The sequence below is a fragment of the Aulonocara stuartgranti genome (assembly GCF_965226115.1).
Source record: "Aulonocara stuartgranti genome assembly, chromosome: 14".
Lineage (NCBI taxonomy): Eukaryota > Metazoa > Chordata > Actinopteri > Cichliformes > Cichlidae > Aulonocara > Aulonocara stuartgranti.
Window position 1 is genome coordinate 40,169,361 of NC_138950.1, and position 20,219 is coordinate 40,189,579.

The 20,219-nt window shown below is 44.7% G+C and overlaps 1 protein-coding gene across 1 annotated transcript; it reads left to right on the forward strand.

Moving 5' to 3' along the window:
* The first annotated feature begins 340 nt into the window (after positions 1 to 340).
* On the forward strand, positions 341 to 18,714 carry LOC309687377 (A disintegrin and metalloproteinase with thrombospondin motifs 8-like). Its single transcript, XM_082502299.1, has 9 exons — positions 341 to 2,161; positions 3,986 to 4,225; positions 8,709 to 8,841; positions 8,959 to 9,126; positions 9,921 to 10,210; positions 13,111 to 13,297; positions 15,338 to 15,510; positions 15,789 to 15,964; positions 16,574 to 18,714. The coding sequence occupies exons 1-9, from the start codon at positions 1,445 to 1,447 to the stop codon at positions 17,316 to 17,318; spliced, it is 2,829 nt and encodes a 942-aa protein (XP_082358425.1). The 5' UTR covers positions 341 to 1,444; the 3' UTR covers positions 17,319 to 18,714.
* The last annotated feature ends 1,505 nt before the right edge of the window (positions 18,715 to 20,219 follow it).

Genomic DNA, 20,219 nt, shown 5'->3' on the forward strand with positions numbered 1-20,219 from the left:
GCCGTACAGCATGAGCGACATGAGCATCATCACCACGCAGTCTGCTCAGACAACTCTGAATCAGACATGTTTCAGAAGAGCACACAGAGCATCACTTGATCAGAAATAGATACACTGATAAACGTTGGTCATGAATTTCAATCTCATCAAAACATCAAGCAGAATCATTTACATGATATCATTGGATTAGGTAATAACGTGTATGTCACTTTAATGTTGCAGCTGGAGGTGATTTGAGTGACTTCAGCACTGCTGGATCAGTACAAGGGCATTAAATCTGTAATTTAATAAAGTACAGCAGTGAATGTACAAAGTTGGGGGTAGGGAGGATGGGCTCCAGCAAAAAAGGATGAAAAACGTATCTAACAGAGATCGATTGATTTGGGAACAAGACCAAAACCCTCCTAGAATCAAGTGTTGCCACTGAGGAGGCCATCATGACAGTAACGACTCTAATATTATTGAATGGTCAACATTACAGAGTACCACACGTCTCCAGCTTCTACTAAAGAAAACGGGGAACAAGTGAAAACAGAAACTTGATTTTGGGGCAAACAGCGACACCTAGTGTCTAACGAAGAGTGAGCACAAACGCTCGGTCCTTGTGCTTTGGCGCCATCTGCTGGTACATGTCGTGATCTGTACATCTGTTTGGGGTGCAGGAATTTTTTGGCATTTGTTTTTGATTATTTGAGGAGTTTAACATTCAGTTCAAATGCAGTTTTTTATTCACTGTGTGTAAAATCTTGCTTTATTTTAGTATTTAAAAAGAAGCTTCTTCAAACGTCACATATTGGAGATATGAGAAGAATAACGTTCATCCAAAATCATCACTAACGCGATTAGACGTTTCCCAGTGTTCGGGGTCAGTTCCAAGAAAACTCGGCGCCTTTCTTCGTCTTGCTCTTTTGTGCGGAGGATGAAGCAGGCCGGATTTGGAGAGGGGCGGGGTGGGGGGCTCCGGGCCCTGTGGGGGCCTGCCACTCACACACCTCCGAAATAACTCGCGTAGCGGACTCCCAGCTATGCGTAGTATAGATGTCCTGTCGCTGCCATACAGCACGCTGGGTTAATAATAGGAGCGCGGTTGTCAAGCTGTTTCAGAAGGGGGGAGTGTCGGCCCATTCTTATTGGACCCGTTTTATCCTCGAGTTTCTCATGAAGTGTGAGTGGGAGGAGAATTTCCAGCAACGGAGGATATCAAAAATAAGCCCCCTCGTGTCCAGAGAAGAAGGGAAAGTATAAATACCCCCGATATGTCCAGACTGCAGCGGTGCTGGTGAGCGGCAGAACAGGGAATGATAGCTGGTCGAAGCTGAGTGGGACTGGGAGCTCACTTTCATTTCAGTAGAGACGTTATTGCGACTGCAGAAGAGAAAGGACATCATCTTTGTTAGAGTCTTTATTTTTGATCCACTCTTCAGCGCGTTTCTGTCTGCAGACGATGTGTGCCACTGCGTGTTTGCTCTTTTCGCTCCTGTGCGTGGTCAACGCGGCACTTGCCTCTTCGTTTGAATCAGAGGATGTTGTACCTGTTCGGATAAACGCAAGAACCAGCGGGCGCTTCTGGAAGAGAAGCGAGGAGCAGCCGAGGTTTGTCCTCAGTGCGTTTGGCAAAGACTTTACTCTAAACCTCGTCCCGGACACCAGCTTCATCGCGCCTTCCTTCACCATCCAGCGCGTCAAAGCCAGAGACGTTGAAACTTTACGCAGCGCTCCAGGTGCCCGAGCCGTCCCCCAGAAGCTAATGAACAGGTCAGAGGAGAGCGAGGGCCACCTGAGGAGCTGCTTTTACTCCGGGAACGTGGATCAAGATCAGAACTCACTCGTGGCTGTCAGTCTGTGCTCGGGCATCTTTGGCTCCTTTGTAACGGAGGGCAAAGAGTATTTGATTGAGCCCAAACTCCACGGCGGCCCGGGGCCAGCCTCTGCCGAGGAGCCGCACGTCATCAGGAGGAGAACATTCAACGACAGCAACGGTGTTTCCCTCCCGTCTGATCACGCGGCCGTGGAGCAGCACAATGGGGAAAGTTTTACGCACGGCGACGGTGACGCAAGGAGGGAACCACGCCGGAGACGCTTTGTCTCCGCGCCACGGTTCATAGAGACCCTGGTGGTAGCAGACTCAACCATGACCCACTTCTATGGAGATGAAATAAAGGTCAGACGCCATGAACTCATTCTTTCCTGCACGCACACACTTACTCGGCGCCCAAACAAAGCTTTCTTTAATTTCTTGGCTTAGACTCTTCCATAAACAGGCCGCTGTTGTAGACGTCATTCCATTACCCCCCCCCCCCTTTTTATTTTCCCATCCTGTCTGCAAAGTCAGGATTCACACACTCGAAAATATAAAGGCAGGCATATGTTTTTCTCTCCGGCTGCATAAAACATGTTTTGTCAGTGAGGGACCTTGGGCGGAAATCGATGAGCTCCCTGTTTTTCACAGAAAGATGTCAGGCCAAAGAAATGCAAGAAATGCTAGAGCACATTCCTAGGGACTAGGTCACCATTTGGCAGCAAAGCCTCAGCATCACCAGGAAGACTCACAGCGCTTTTCCATTCTGTCTTTACTCCGTGATTCTTTAAATCAGCCCTTCTCTCCCGCATAAAACCTTCAGTGTTTAAAGTGCACTAAATGTTTATTACGTCCTCCTTCCAATCTAAAATCAGTCCTGGTTCCAAACAAAGCTGAACCAGTAATAAGTAGGACTGTGCCAAAGTCCGCACCAGCCAAATTCTAATCTGTTTGTGTTTAAGTCACTCCTCAGCTGCCAAAGTCTCCATAGTATTCCCCAGGCAACCAGACACAAGGTGAGGAGAAAGGTTGCACTGATAAACTTGGCTCACAGTGGATTTTCCATCCCAAATCACACATTCCTTTATTTCTATGCAGTTTTCTACAAATAGGGGCCGTTTCAGTGATTTGGTTTCCGCAGGCAAAAATCAACATGTGGTTCCGTGGGTGTGCTCACAGCACATGTGGAAAAACTTTCAATGTGGGACTATCAACCCACCCTAGAAAAAATGATTTCACTGAGAATACACATCACGCTCACACTGTCTGTGATTTGGCAGCTCTGAAACACGGTGACACAGCAGCTCAGTGGAAATCCCTGACGCGTCTCCTTTAATGATAATAATAATTCCAGGCAAAGCACTTTACAATTCCACTATTCATTCACACACTGGTGGAGGCAGCTACAGTTGTAGCCATATTGCGCCATCGGCCCCTCTGGCCAACACCGGTAGGGTAAAGTGTCTTGCCCAAAGGGCACAACGACCAGGACAGAGAGAGCAGGGGGATCGAACCGGTTACAGATGAGCTTCCCGATCCCCTGAGCCACAGTCGCCCCATGATTGTGTCATGGGACAAGTAACTTTGGGGAAAATGATTTCAGGCCACAGGTGCAAATACATGTCGGTTTGTCTGCCTACAGCTCTGGCCATCTTGTATGATGTTGGCATCCGTTCCTTTTCTTTGTTTGCTGCAGCAGTAACATACAGTCCAGGACAGCTCCACATACCAGCCAGTTTAATTTCCATTGTAGAACACACATGTGCTCAGTGAGTAGTACTTCATAGTGTTTATGCTTTTATTTTTGTGCAATTACTGCATTTGGAAAAAGTCTCTTTTCCATTTGAAGGCATCAAACGAGGCTCGGCACGTTAGAGCCGAGCTAACCAACACACTGGCCCCTCTACACGATTACACATGCACATCTAGTAAGTAAGAAAAGGCAAAAATGTGTTTGCAATCTGTTCAAAATTTTATAATGAAGCTTGTCCCGCAGACACAAAACATCATTAAAGTCTCCTGGAGTAATATACCGCACACACGCACACGCTTTCTTGTCAAGATTTCATAAAAAAATTCTCATTACCATCACGTGTATGTTTATTATAATCCCACACTTGTGAGGGACAGCCAGCCTGGCTCCAAACACATCTGTAGGCTGAATCATAAATATCCTCTCCTCCACAGCACTACATCCTCACCCTCATGTCCATGGCCGCCCAGCTTTATAAGCACCCCAGCATAAAGAACTCTGTGAACATGGTGGTGGTGGAGATGCTGGTGGTGGAAGATGAGGAAATTGGACCGGAGGTCTCCAGCAATGGAGGTGTGGCTCTGAGGAACTTCTGCTCCTGGCAGCAGCGCTTCAATCCACCAAGCCAGAGGCATCCCGAGCACTACGACACTGCCATGCTGTTCACTAGAGAGGTGAGGAACCAGCAGACGAGCATACATCTGATTTTGTTATTTTTCTCATTTTTTGTTTTATTTGAAGCTGTTTAGGTCTTTGAAATAAAACACAGCATCATCTGCAAATAAGGCTTTAAACATTTATCTTTTAAACAAGATGAACATCTTAACAAGAAGTCATTAACTACACTATTTATAGCTTTTAACTGCACAAGTTCAGAGAAATGCCATCATTATCCCTGAATAAAGGCATTGTTTAATATCGTGCAATTGAAATTCTAAGATCGCGCGACGACATCTGGACTGTGCAAACGAGTACTCAGCCATTTAGTAACTGAGACACAATTAAAACCTACAGGCAAAATTAAGAGTTACTGTGAAGTGTTCATTAAGTCATAATTTGCAAACGGCAGTGGCCTGAGAACTGATCCTTGAGGAACACCGGAGTATTTCAGGTTTCATTGAAAGGTTTAACAATGGGAAGTGATTTAGTCATGAAGCAAAAATGTAAATGCCATCCATCCATTCGCTTCTGCTGATCCTTTTCAGGGTCGCGGGAGCCTATCCCAGCTGTCATAGGGCGAGAGGCGGGGTACACCCTGGACAGGTCGCCAGTATGTCAGGGCCAACACACAGGGACAGACAACCATTCACACTCTCATTCGCACTCACATTCACACCTAGTGGCAATTTGGATTATCCAATTAACCTATCCCCACAAGCTGCATGTCTTTGGACGGTGGGAGGAAGCCGGAGTACCCGGAGGGAGCCCATGCAAACACGGGGAGAACATGCAAACTCCACACAGAAAGACCCCGGCCTGATGTTGGAATTGAACTCAGGACCTTCTTGCTGTGCGGCAACAGTGCTAACCACCGTGCCACCGTGCTGCCCAAAATGTAAATGCTAACAAATAAATTCTATTTTTTTAATGTTTTATTGAACAAATCCCTGTGTGTCCTGTAAAAGGTACATGTATTTCTCTCACTGCTGAAGGTGGATTCTCATGTTCACATAAACTCAATGTGTGCCACCTGCTAGCAACCAAAGCAATAAAGGAAGTTAAAGAAGGAGAATTAATGCATGATTCTCTAAAACAGAGCTAAGGCTAATGCTTTTAAAGGGGATTTATTACAGCTACGTTATATTATTAAAGCAGTTCTTTACGTCGTAATGGGACTCTGTGCGACGCTTTTTCACCGACTAAATGAACTACAAGTTTATGGCAGCCATCCCAGCGACCCTCTCCCTCCTTTTAAGCCAAGTTTCTTCTGATTGGCTGCTCTTCATAAATAAAACCCACCAAGTGGGTGGGGCTTGTACACTCACAGCAACAGATGGTAACAGAGATGAGTGTATTAGGGATCTCTGCTCACAGTGACATCATACAGATCCAAAAGTAGAAAAAAAATAGTTTGAAGTAAGAAAGTCAGATTTGACCTCACACGGATTATTTGTTACTATTTGAAACGTTCATCATGTTTAATGTTAGGATCCTCTGAAGTAACACGTGTGTGATACAAAGTAGGTTGTGTGCCCTCAGCTGGACGTGTTTAGCAGTTCATGCAGTGTGTGTGTGTGTGTGTGTGCGTGCTAGTAAAAAACACCTTGACACAGAGTCAGTCACCACGATAGGTTACAGCAGTCAAGCTTTTTCTTCAAAGTGCGGTTTTGCCGTGCTTCACGGAGGATGGACGGTCCTCTCACCATCACGTTCTGGCAGATTTAGTTTCCCGTTCAGAAGACAACCAGCAAGAATGAGTCCGAAAATAATCTCTGGTGGAATTCAGTGCCCCGCCAGCTGTGGGAGCATAACGCGGTTTCACAGGCAGCAAAGCCAACCGCCCAGCAATTATCTAAGCCAAAGTGCCACACAGTGGCACAGGTGCGCTTTAGAGCAGCTGTAGTGACACTTGGAGGTCTCCCAGCTGAAACAGCGCCTCGCTTTAAAGCAACCGTTGTCATGCGTTATTTTTTTAACAACCCATAGAAAAGAAAAACTTTCGAGCTGTCAATTAAAGATGCTGAAACCAGACTGCAGAGATGGAATAATCTTTTCCAAGCTGGGGAAATGTCAAAGCAAAGCAAACAAACTGTTCTTTATGGATGCTTCGACAGGAAATAAGTTCACAAGTCCTCGGGGTTTGAGTTGCGATTGGCTTGTTCTGCTGCATTTGGCTGCCTTCTTCCATCTGGTATGTGCGTGTTGACAAGGTGTTAGCAGACAATACATTAGGCGAGGAACTTCTCTATTATTACATTTTTATAGCTAAGTGCCCTGGTTTGCGGCTCGATTTGATGACAGGCTTGGCATTTATCCGCCTACAGAATGACGTTAGCGTGTAAATCTGACCCCGGCTCTGAGAAATAATGGAGAGAACATATGGCTTTGTGCTGTCTTGTGCTGGATTGTTGAAGCGGCTTTTCTCTGGGGGAAACCATCATTCACGCCAACCCGGGTTTCTGTTTGTTTTTCCATTTCCGCAGAAATACGCTTTGAAATGCAGAGGACAGAAGGCTCCTCGTGGATGAGCTAACTTTAGTGCCCCTACAAACGGTCGAGCTTTAGTATGTGGCCTGCTCGGGGTTGCAAATGCGTGCTGTGCAAGCCGCAGTCAAAAGAGAAGACTGACGCTGCGTAAAACGCAAAGCTCGCGGCGGGTTGCATGCATTGGAAACATGTCACTCGTGCATCTTTGCGGTCTCACCGCGTGTGTGTTTGTACAACATTGCGGTTTGAGCTCTGACCCATACGTCGAGTCTTGCATCTGCATGAAAGGCATGGTTTGCTGTTGTGGAATAAGGTGAGCAAACACAGACTGAGCTGCACTCAGTCCCTGTTTCCAAGTCCAGATGTCTTTCCAATCACAGAAGGTCCTGCCTCGTGTTTTTTAGAGAAGGCGAGGCCGTGGATGCATCTGTCCATGCTACACAGAAATAAGGAAAGATGTCTGATATAACACACGGTCACTTCTCCCACAGCTGCGGATATTTATTTGCTTTTGCTTAATGATGGAAACACTGAGTAACATGCTTTTGCTTGTTTTAATAGATGGTGAAGGTTATATAACAGTCATCAAGGGTTGCTAATATATTTACTGTATTTGACAGAATAATGGCTTTAAGTCTTTAACAGTCCAGCCTGCAGTGCCATATATCCACAAGCTATCACGCAAATATTTGGGATGTATAAAATATTCGGACGTTGCCTGTTTCAGTTTGAATCTTTCAATTTAGTTTGAGTGAAACGCAGTTTTAGCAGCAGTGCAGCTGTCCCATTACCTTTGCTGGCCACTGCCACTTCCCTCCAGTGTATACTGGTTCTTGTCACATACTGTACATAGCGCTCCAACTTTATGCAAAGCTGCACTCGCTGAGTTAATATGCAGCTAGCCACCAAACTATATCCACACAGGAGGTGGTTGTAACACCTCAGGCTGCTACTGAGTGTGCATGAAAACTAGTCAGAGTCCAAGCAGGTCAACACAATCAGGCTTTTTACTGCACAGAGGACGAAACTCGGTTCCCAGCTCCACGTCACACTCACGCTTTGTAACAATCTTAAAATTGCTGCTTCGTTTACTTTGGCATAATGCACATTATATAGAGATCTCTGTACATACCTTTACTGTAAGAGGACTGATTGTGCTAGCTTCACTCTCCAGAGGCTCATTCTAAAAACCGAATATTGTAACAAGCAGCCACTGATGAAAAGTTGAACCAGTGATTAATTATAAACAGACTAGAATAAATAAGCAATTTAGCAAAAACGAAAAAGTTGGTTCAAAGTAGAACGGAAAGTTTAAAGTGACCAAACAGCTGACCTAGAAACGAAAGGCAACTGTGCTCACGGGACACTTTGTTTGAATTTGGACCCTTTTTGTCTGTTTTAATTCTTCGTGGCACAAACACGAAACGTTCCTGGAAACATTCCTCAGCGATTTTGTTGTTACTGACACAATAACATCACACAAGTGCTGCAGGTTTGTCTGCTACACTTCCGTGATGTGAGTCTGCGATTCGAGAACATGCCAAAGGTACAGTGAACTCATTGTTGTGTTCAACAAAGCAGTTTGATATAACTGAAGCTTTGTGGTGTGCCGTCATCAGAAGACGTGCACATAAAGGGCTGCACGTGGTCAGAAAAATACCCAGGTCATTAATGCTCACCGGTCCGGTGATGTAATAGGACAAACTGCTAACACAAGGCAGGACGGATCCATTCTTCCATGTTGTTTACATCAAATTCTGAACGTTGCAGCAGAAACCGGAGTGGCACCGAGCATCCTTTTTATTCTTTCTTCCTGCTGGAGTTTGAAGTTTATGGAGCTTCACTGAATTCCAGCTTTATCTGGAGAACCCGTTCCCCTCCTGTATTTGAAAAGCCCAGAAGGAGAAGCCACCAAAGTGAAACTACGAACATGTAATCGTGGAGAAACAAAGTAGCTCTTTTTTTCAGTTTATTCAAATCTGACATTTTTGTTCTGTGTTTGTGTTCCAGAACATCTGCGGTCAGAAGAGCTGCGACACGCTGGGCGTGGCCGATGTCGGGACAATGTGCGATCCCAAGAGAAGCTGCTCGGTTATCGAGGACAACGGCCTGCAAGCTGCCTTCACAGCTGCACACGAGCTCGGTGAGGTCGCATTGGGGGGGCTGACGCGATCCTCGGCTTTATGGAAAAGCTTCTTAGATCGAGTTTTCAGTCATTCCTAAACACTCAAGCACCTTCAAAAACTGTCACCTCCTGCAGGTCATGTGTTGAGCATGCCTCATGATGACTCCAAGACGTGTGAGAGACTCTTTGGGGATTTGGGAGGTCATCACCTGATGGCGCCTGTGTTCGTCAGCCTCAACAAAACCATGCCTTGGTCGCCCTGCAGCGCGCTCTACGTTACCGAATTCTTTGACAACGGGCACGGTGAGGCACACTGCAGCTTGTTGCTCTACAGCAGACATTAATGTCTTGTGCCAGTGTGGCTGCCTGCCACGCTGTGACTCTGTTATTAGGGCTGACTCAGAGATGTATAAAACATACGCTTCCTCTCATCCTCTCGTGAACCGAGGCTTTCCTGCTTAAACGTGCCGCTCCCCTTAAATTACGGGTTGGACGCTCAATTTATTTCGCCCGAGGTTTCCACATCCTGCTCTCTTTCTTTTGCCTTACCTCTGTTGCTCCCTCTCCCCCTGCCTTGTTGTGCATCTTGTATTGTTTGTATCCTTGCTAGATCTGTCAATGAACCTTCTTTTCCACTGAGTCATAATATGGACTTCTTCCTGTTCCCCACCTCCTCGGCCAAAAGCAACAGCTGGTGTCAGCAAAATATGTTCTTTATCAGTTGGAAAATGTTTCCAACAAAAACTCATGTGGCTGAGAATGTTCATTCCGAACCGCAGATGTCATTGACAGCTCCAGACAAAAGCTTATTGAATGCAATAAAGATCATTAGAGGAATAATGGAAAATAATCAGATTTGGATTACCTGTCAGACGTCCAGATTCAGAGCATTAGGCTGCCTATAAACATGCACTACATCAGTTAAAGTGAAATTATTCCGTTTTATAGTCAGGACACAGCTTGCACTGAATACTTTCCCACTGTTGTCATGCCACACGCAGCATATTTACGATTGTCACTGTGCCGCGAGAACCACAGTCTCCACAAACCCCGATATAATCGGCCTCATACGGACTTGTTTTGTGCTGTAACCACAGGGGACTGCCTGCTCGATGTCCCAGAGAGCGCCATGCCTCTACCAAAGGAGCTGCCAGGCTCCAAGTACAGCGTGGACCAGCAGTGCCAGCAGATTTTTGGAGAGGAGTTCGTCCACTGCCCCAACACCTCCGACAGCGATATCTGCAGCCAGCTGTGGTGTCAGGAGGAGGGGACGCTGGAATGCTCTACCAAGAAGAGCCTGCCCTGGGCTGATGGCACCCCCTGCAGTGCCAATGGAAGCTGCCTTCATGGCGTCTGCGTGCCAGTCTATGAGGCAATGAAGCCACTGGTAAGCCCGAGTCTTTTTCCCTGTTTTTTAAAAGACACCTTACTAAGTTACATTTGATGGCAGTAAAATCCTTTGCTTTCATGAACAGGGACCGGAAGTATCTCAGCTACCAGCTATGAACACCAGCATTAGCTCGCGGTATCAGCTGTGTAATTCTCACTACTGAGTCAGTGCCCCTCCCACACGACCTCTTTTATTTTAAAGTTTGACCTTTTTATTGTATTATTGGTCAAATATTTTAAGTATTGCTAGCAGGAACTTTATCTCACAACACAAATACTGCATCCAAACTTGCCGACTTAGCAGCTCTTATTGAGTGCTCACACATGATCAGTGTGTACATTGAAAGATATGCTTGCAGAGTACTGTGGAGAAGCCTTAGAAATAAGTTCACCGTGACACACAACTAAGAAAGGGACACAGTTTGTAGGTAGATGTGCAGAAATGCACCTCCTGCATGCCTGTTTCACATCAGTGCACCTGCTGCCTTTGTGCCGCCGTGCTAGTGAGCCTGATTTTTGTTTTTTCCTCGTCAGTCGGTAAAAAACAAAAAGTGAGGCTGACGTTTGTTCATTCAGCTGTTTCCCAACACATGAGCCACACCATCCTTGTAAGGCCATGAGGTGATTAGGCTTGTAGTGGCCATGGCGACAACATAAGGTCACGATTGCTTTTGGAAGAAAAGAAATATCAGTGCAGCTTTGAGACCAAAGATTTTCACACGAGGGTCAGAATTAGGGCTGGGTATCGCCACTGATTTCTAGAATCGATTCGATTCGATTTGAATCTGGGAAATTTTGCCTCACACAGTCAGAAATATTATAATTCAGATCTGTACATTTACATATTTTTGTATCTATAAGAAGGAAGCTGACACTTTCCAGACTTTATCAAAGGTGTGAGCATCACAGCAGAGGCCTTTGTGTCAAAGTAGCTGAAGATAAAACAGAAAAACATGAAGTTGATTTTCCTGTTCTGGGATTTTATAAAAATATTCTGCAGTAGATCAAAAACAAATGAAAATCATTAACCAGCATATGAACATCACCTCTGATGTTACAGCAGTTTTATTAGAGACACGGCGTTTTGCATTTTGCATCATTTTAAAAAGTTTACATTTGTTTAGAAGCCTGTTGAACAGCAGAAATTAGGTTTTCTTTTCGGAAGTAAGTAAAAGAAAAAGAGAGAGAGAGAGAAAGAGAGAGCTGTGCATGAAGTGAGATTTTATCCTGGTGGAAGCAAAACAGTAAAAGTCAGAGTGAATCCATGACGATGTTTATGTGAAGCGTAGTTTGGATCTTCTTTGGCTGCTGGTTCGGTCAATATTGTTTGGAGAGATCAAACTAACAGCTTTAGAATCAGTGAAAAAAGGGCGTGAACACAAAGCTCGACCCGCCGACACATCAGAGTCAGCGAGCTGTCGGCTTTCAGCCCCGACCGTGCCCGTGCCGTCGGTGAGAAAGTCACATCTCACTGATTCTGATCCGCGGGTCCGAGCTTTGTGTTTACGTCTCTGTGCAGAGTCTGTGCTCCTGCTCTCATTTACTGTTTTAGCTGTTTGGTGGTTGTTGAAATTTTGTGAGGTTTAACCTGAGATTCTGGCGTTTTGGGCAAAATACATTTATATAAAAAAATCGATTCAGGAATTTAATGAATCGATATCACGTTATCCAAGCCGGAATCCATTTTAATCGATGAATCGATTATTAAAACCCAGCCTAGTCAAAATCCTTGGTTTTCCAAGCTTTTTTCTGAAGCACGTGTTTTTTCAGTAACCCTTACAGTCTTTGGACCCTGTTCCCATCTTCTTGCATGTTGCATGCTGATGTTGTTTATTTCACTGGCTCACCACCAAAGAATGTTCACAGTGTCTGATGAGTCACTTCCTTTCAACAGAGTAATCAGGTTTGTAGTCATAAAGCTCTAATGAGGCCGGCATCCTCAGCACATTTTGGAGGTTTTGCTCATGCTGCGTTAGATAAGCTGTGGATAATGCACGAGTTGTCTCACAGTTTATTCTTAATCTGATGTTCCAATGAACATAAATGCACTAACTGCATGTCTTTGGCGTGTGGGCGGAAGCTGGAATACCCACAGAGAGCCCACGCAAATATGGTAAGAACCATCAAGCTCCGCCCCAAACTGTGGATTCAAACCCACAATGATAGCAGAGAGATGACAGCAGATAGCAAAGCTAATACGCTAACAACAGACAAGTGATGAGAGTCAGCAAGGCCAAAATATTCCCTGTGGTGGAGAATCTCACTGCTTCCATAATACAAAACTCTGCATGTTTGTACAAAGTGTTGCATTAGCTGAGACCTGACTCGTTTTCATAAATGCTGCCATTTCAAGTTGAAGTACAGACATTAAAGGGCTCAGAGAACGCATTATAAACTGAGCTGTGTCTGACTTTGGCGAGTTGAAATGCAGATCCTTCACGATACCTTTTTAGATGTCCTCAAAGAACATCTCAGCATCTTATTTAAGGTCGGTCGCCTTGATACCTTCTCCTTGTGTTCTGAATACACATCTGTTTATGAATCCAGACATGCTGGCCGTTGGGATGTGGTTCAAGCTTATAAAACTTCTGGAAAGAACAACCTTGCTAGCAAACACACATGCACACGCGCACATACTCACTCAACGTACAAACTTGGAGCATGGCAGGTTCTACTAGCAGTGAGTGACACATGTGGCAGGAATGTGGGTAGAGTCAGACAGCAGGCGCGTGCCGAACTTCAACACAGATTTAGCCTCGAGTCGCGGCATGCCAACACGCTGTGCGGCCTCAAACCCAGAAGCCCAGACTGTGGTTTAGGCTGCACAGCTGACATTGCCTTTGGCTCAGAGCACTAACCAACTACTCTGCTCTTTTTTTCCTGTGTGTTTTACCGCAGATGGTTGTGGACGGCGGCTGGAGCTCGTGGGGACCGTGGCAGCAGTGCTCTAGGACGTGTGGAGGTGGGGTGGAGTTCTCCTACAGGGAGTGCACTAACCCAGTGCCTCAGAATGGAGGGAAGTACTGTGAAGGGCAGAGGGTCCAGTACCAGTCCTGCAACATACAGCCATGTGACAACAATGAAGGTAAGGGTCAACGTAATACAGCTCTCAGCTTTCAAATGAACAAAGAAACAGCTTCTTATATCGCTTGTTCCCAACAAATGTTTGTCCCACATCTGCACTTTCCATTGTCCTACATTTGGCCTTGACTGGCAGCATTGACCCGGGGTGAGTCTGGCTGCCACAGACCTACTGTAGATCCGCTTTATGCAGGCCAGATGTTAGGTGTGTTGGCATATTTGGGCGAGGGTTGGCCCCACCGCACGTTGACCCCACCTTATGATGTTTTGGCCACAGTTTCCAAACCCAACCCTCACCATAAGCCACAGGAACATTAGGCCACAGGATGTGATCCCCGAGTGCCTCTGCCAAAGCCCAAGATCTACATCGCAACCTTAAGAAAAACTCTCTAAACCTGCTCTGAAATGTGCTGTGTTCTTCCCCAGGCTCCACCGTGTCTTTAGAAATGAAAATTAAGCTTTGCAACAGATGGACATTTTTATGAAGAAAAAAACAAAACAAAAAACTATGTACCAGCTCGTGTTCAAACCACTCCACAAACTCTGGAAGAAACTGTGTAATTTAAACACATTAAGCTTGGTTCTATCTAGAACCTCTTTTCTGCCAAAGTGCTGCCAGTGTTGTTGACCACACTGCAAATCATGAGCAGGAGAACAAAACAGGTGCTTATAGACATCTACCGACCACTGATGTCAGCAGATCCAACTTTGTAGTTTTGCAGTTTTGACTTGTTCCAGCTTTTTGCGACATTCAACTGTCTTTTCTCTACAGAGTTGTAGATAAAAGACAATTCATTGTAGATAATGAGCGGGAACAGCAGAGCAGGCTTGGATTAAAACTTGTGATATTCCGACTTGAGCAGCAGAGCTCGGTTGGGGCAGGGGTAACACAGGGATGGAAACAAGTGACGAGCTGGAAGCTAAAAGTCTGACGCTGCAGACATTACAGATGGAGCTGCAGGCGAGAGGAGACGAGGGTCGGGATTCTGTAACGAGTAACAACAAAATAAGAAGTTGCATAAGCACGCAGCAGGCTGGTGGTGGCAGAGTTGGATATTTGTAGAGAGCTTGATTGTTGTGATGAGGCACAGCTGGCACAGATCTGCTCGGACTCTAGAACAGCTGTTTGCACTCAGATGATCACAGGCCGACAGGGAGACGGCACTGGAGGCAACAGGGGGACGCTCAATCGAAAAACAGCATTTTCTAGACTGACCCACAGCCTGCATATAAAAGACAGATGTAGGTGCTGTGATTTGAGCCATCTTGTAAGCAGGGATGGGGGGATGGGAGTGCGGAAATGACCACCCATGCAGCAGGGACATGTCAGCGACACTAGTGTGGACACTAATTTACAAATTAAGACTCATGTTGTAGACATGAAACTAAAGACTCCAATGAAACATCTTCACTGAGGGCAGACCAGAGGAGTCACTAATGTATCACTGTAACCAATAAAAGAACTGCAAAAACACACCATATGGACCAATGTATCAGGCCACGCCTCCTAATCTTTGAGTCAGAGTGTTTTACAGTCACGCACTGAACTGTGTGGCCTGCCTTTAGAAACATTAGCAGAAGAATGGGTCGTTGTAAAGAGCTCGCTGAATTCCAGTGTGGTGCTGTAACAGGATGGCACCACTGCAACAAGTCAGTTCATGAAATGTCCTCCCTTCTAGATATCATGAGATTCACTGTGAGCGTGAATATTGCAAAGGGGAAGCTTGTAGAAATCTCCCCAACTCGGCCGTGAAGCATCCTCCATCGCCACAAAAACTGCACGCTTCAAGCATGGCTGAGCTCCTGTAGGTGCGATGTGCAGCTGGCCCAGTACGTTTGTCCATATAGTGTTTTCTAATCAGGTTTTATGTTTTGATGCTACATAATTAATTGTTGTCCACCAGCCTGATCCAGACTCTGCTGGTGTTCATCTATTTTTCTGCGTTGCTCTAATGAATATAAACATACAGTTGATCAGGTGTTCGGATTATACAAATAATATTGTTTTGGTAGAGTATCTTAATTTATTGTTTCTTCATGTTAGGTAAAAGTTTCAGGGAGGAGCAGTGTGAGAAGTACAGCAGCCCCAACTACCTGGACCACAACGGGAACGTGAAACAGTGGATACCAAAGTACGCTGGTGTTTCTCCCAGAGACAGGTGCAAGCTGTTCTGCAGGGCCCGGGGCAGCAGTGAATTCAAGGTGTTTGAATCCAAGGTACAATAACGTCACTCGACAGCAAATCTCAATGAAAGGAAAGCCAGTAGTCTGAAGCACTGGTTCAGTTTTTTAAATCAGAATAGTGGTTTTAGAAAAGCGTCACTCATTCCTGAAGTCCCAGCTCTGCTTCATAGCCAGTGTCATAACCAGCTCCAACATCATGACCGTGACCTCCATCCACCGATGAACACCCTGACATGATGTTGAACTGTATTCAAAATATAGTTGAATGGGACATGTGTAGTGACCCACCGATGCTTGCTCCATCCCTGCAGGTGATTGACGGGACCCCCTGTGGCCCTGACACCACATCTGTGTGTGTCCAAGGACAGTGTGTGAAGGCAGGCTGCGACCAGGTGATAGGATCCAACAAGAGAGTGGACAAGTGTGGAGTGTGTGGAGGAAGTGGGCTGACCTGTAGAAAGATCACAGGCTCGAGCAACAAAGCAACGTAAGCCGATCAGATCAACGATAATGCAACCGTTCTCCGACTTGTATCCCCATGTGATGTCTGTGTTGTATGTGTAAGGTCGGGGGGCGGGTTCATTCCACTGCAGGGCGACCTGCCACTACATGTGGCGAATAAACTTTGAACTTGAACGTGATAATAAAAATGATAAAGCACTAAAAGGCTTAGACAAATATATTGATGTCTTTCCTTCTACTGTAGTTAATTAGTAGATTAATTGATTGTGTTGTTAGATCATATTTCGCCCACTATAATACAAATCTTTTTTTAAATTCTACTTGCTTATGTTGTACTTGAGGCCCATTCACAAGAATTTATTCACCCCAAATATCAATTTAGGTCCTTCATAACGTTTGGCCCAGCCATTTGTGGTATTCTGATTATCTGTCTCATTTTATTTATGCTTTTTCTGATCTACTCAACATAGTTTAGATAAGATTAGTAGTTTCATACATGTTGGTAGGTTGATTATAGTTTCACGCTTCTTCTGTTTCAAACCAAGTTCATCTCCTTTCACCTGGAAGTTCTAATTAATGCACAGATAAGATATTCTATAGTAAACTGTTATCTGTTCTTTTTCTTCTCCATCAGCTATGGATACAGTGACATTGTCACAGTTCCCACTGGCGCTACTAACATTGACATCAAGCAGCGGAGCCACCGAGGAATCAAGCACGATGGCTACTACCTGGCTGTAAAGAGAGAGAGTGGCGGTTACATCCTTAATGGTAACTTCTCCGTGTCCACGGTTGAGCAGGACATTCCGGTGCTGGGCGCAGTACTGAAGTACAGCGGCTCTTCCACGACGCTAGAGAGGATCCAGAGCTTCAGGCAGCTCAAGGAGGCCATCACCATCCAGCTCCTCGCCACTGCAGGAGATGGTAGCCCTCCCAAGGTCAAATATACTTTTTTCATCCCTAAAGATGTGACTTTGAACAAACCCAAGGAGAAGAAGGGCTCGTCCCTGTCTTTGCATATGATTCGTCCGTTTGGCGTGCCTGAATGGGTGCTGGGCGAGTGGTCTCTGTGCTCCAAGACCTGTGGATCCGGGTGGTCCAGGAGAAACGTTGAATGCATGGACGACGAAGGCTTCCTCTCCAGTCAGTGTGACAAAGACCTAAAGCCCATAGACATCAGGCCCTGTGCAGATCTGCCCTGTCCCATATGGCAGATGGGACCTTGGTCTGCCTGCTCACGAACTTGTGGTCAGGGGGAGCGCCACCGCAGCATTTTCTGCATAGACTACACTGGCAAGACTGTTGAAGCAGAACAGTGCGATCCAAGAAAGATCCCAGAGCCGGTGTCTGGGGAATGTTTCAACCAGGACTGCTTGTGAAGAACACGAGTACAGCGGACTCATGGTCATAGTGCACTTATGAACAATGGATGGATTACTGAACAGGTGGACGCACCAAGAATAATGCTGGGGTCCATTAGATCAGGGACAGTATGACTACAAACACACACAGAGCGATCCACAAAACCAAAGAAATGATAATTATGACCATTCTTTTTCACCTGCAAGATGTTTTATGCCTTTCAATCTGGAGGGTCCTGTTGTTACGCAGGAGTGGCAGTAGTGGCAGTGGTGGTGGGTGGGGGTTAAACGTCTACATCCCAGGGCCCATTGCCTCATAATCCATCCATCTTATCGACTGGTTGCATCAAATCACATCAAAGGCTTTTAGCTGAATATTGCTATGTCATTCTGTTGACATCATTTGACAACCACTATTGAAACAATGGAAATCTACCTCAGGATGTACATGTGATGCTATGCATAGTTGCTAAGAGAAGGTGCAGTGTGTGTGTTTCCTCCAGAATGAGAGATTTAGTCCAGCTTAAAAGATTGTTTTTGGAGGCCGTCTGCTATTAACAGCAGTTCGGTGGGGCTAGAACAATGAAACCTGCTGTCAGACACCAGCACAGTGTAAATATACCTCGTCCAGCTGTAATCCACAGAATCAAGCCCCTATAGAGCTTTGATCGAGCCACTTGTCCTTAAATAAGGTACGGACGTACGATCGAGGCACTTGTGTGTGATTGCTTCGTCTTTTCAAACACACATTAATGTAATTTGTGTTAAATTCGTGTGACGAGGACGTCATGGTTTTATCTGGAGAGTTAGTATTGTTGAGCCAAACCCATAGCTCTCACTATATTTACTGGCTGCTGGAGCCAACATCAAAAGCTAGGCATTTCCCACACTTTGTACATGTATTAGCCTCGATCATGTCTGGTCTTTCTGATCGGACAACCCAACGACAGACCACTCGACCCCGTAACGTAACTGTAGCCTTGTTCCATGTCCACGTGCATCACAGTGTAGTTGAGCAACAGCAGTACAACCAGTCTGCAATATTTTATTTTGGAGGTGTTATTACTAAGTTAAGTGATAAGCATATTATCTATCATGTATATGAAAAAATAACAGTAATTTTATTCATTTTCCCTTTAGTTCATGCATCATATGCAAATGTTTGCAGATGTTTCAGACTCATGTGTGTATATTTGATTTCTTCATTCCTGTTGTTAATTTACAGTATGTTATAAAAGAGATGGAGGATTAGGCCTGTATCCCTTCAGTGAAGGAATATGCTATTATTACAGCTTCCTTTTTAAGCTATTTATTTTTGTAAAGTTTTTACCTTGGACATGTAAGTAACATGGCAGACGCTGCTGTCTTTGAGATAATTGTCTATAAAATGGTCAAATAAACACATTTATGTCGATGTGTTGTTCTCTTGTACTGTGAGTGACCCTCCACAAAACATCACTAAAAACATATTAACATATTGGCATTATTAACTACGCATAGAAATTTCGAGTGAACATTAGCGATAAGGACTCATAAATTTCACAAAATATTTCACGTAAGATCTCCAGTATGGAAGCCCGTTTCCGCCACTAAAAGAACAAACAAAAAAACAAGTATCCATAACTCGAAATTTCAAGTTATTAACTCAAAATTTTGAGAAAAGTATTTGAGTTATTTTCTCAAAATGTCGAGTTAATAGGTCTAAATTTCGAGAAAATAACTTGAAATTTCGAGTTATGGATCCTTTTTTTTTTTTGTGGGCTTCCATACTCCAGGGTTCATTTTTAGGCTGAACGACACTAAAACTCGCCACAGATGTGTGGAATTCTTTTAGGTGCCTGGTAGCTTTTAAAAGTTGGGTGAGGCAAGTTTTACAAACCGAAACCTTTTCCAAAGTTCTGTAAAAATCCTCCCACGCTGGAATAACTTCTCCGCTCAAATATTTCAAAGACAGCCATATAAGAATATATTCAGTAGCTGTGGTTAGGGAGGAACCCAGCCACTTAACAACATCCTGTTTTAACGCCTGTTATTCTATATTCTGAGCTTGGTTGATGTTAAAATCATAATAGTTCAAAAATACCAGCATGACCATAATCACGTTATCCACAGTTCAGTTTGACTTTCAGTTGGTATGCAATGTTTCAGCAGACCGTAGAGCTTTATCACGCTGAAGAAATTCAAAGTCTGAAATGAAAGCTATTTAAAAGAAATAACGAGAAACTCTTTTGAATGTCAGTCAAATGATGACCAAAAAATAACTGTTCAATCTTTCTCCTGTGTAGGAGTGTTGGGGGCTGTTCATATGTTACAGTCCATCCATAATGATGGTTGTCGTCATCTTGTTTAGTTAATCATTTAATTATCTTCTTACACCAGTTCAAATGATTTATTATTATTATTATTTCTGCTTTTTTTCTGGCATTACTGGGAAAATGGACCTCAGCCAAAATGCTATATTGCATTGCAGAAGGTGGTCAGGATTATCCTCTTCACCAGAGCTCAGATGATCCAGTGCTCTTCACCAGCTTCCCCCCAGCAAAGTATACTGAACTAGCCACAAGTGACTGATAGAAAATCTCCTGTACTGTGCTGCACAGACCGAAGCACCTCAGCTTCCTCGGAGTTTAGCCTGTTGTCGGTCTATGTACTCTTCCACCACATCAACATCCTGTCCCAAGATATTCACCAGTTGTGCAGCTGTCCTCTTACTTCATCTCTAGTCTTATTCAGATACAGAAGACTTTTCTCCGACTCCATAAAATCACCCACTGTAATACTCCTGCCCATCACTAATGTCCAACCACTGCAGATTCATTAAGAGTATTTCTGCAGGTGGCATGACCCCGAGTTATACTGAAAGTCAGAGGTTTACATGGTTAACAGGAGCTCCTGAACTGCACACCATCATTTTATTTA

What these genes read in the sequence shown, in the direction of transcription:
- LOC309687377 (XM_082502299.1), top strand. Translation starts at nt 1,445, where the DNA reads ATGTGTGCCACTGCGTGTTTGCTCTTTTCGCTCCTGTGCGTGGTCAAC. An exon ending in TCTATGGAGATGAAATAAAG is followed by an intron (nt 2,162 to 3,985) that starts GTCAGACGCCAT and finishes TCTCCTCCACAG; the next exon opens with CACTACATCCTCACCCTCAT. An exon ending in CCATGCTGTTCACTAGAGAG is followed by an intron (nt 4,226 to 8,708) that starts GTGAGGAACCAG and finishes TTTGTGTTCCAG; the next exon opens with AACATCTGCGGTCAGAAGAG.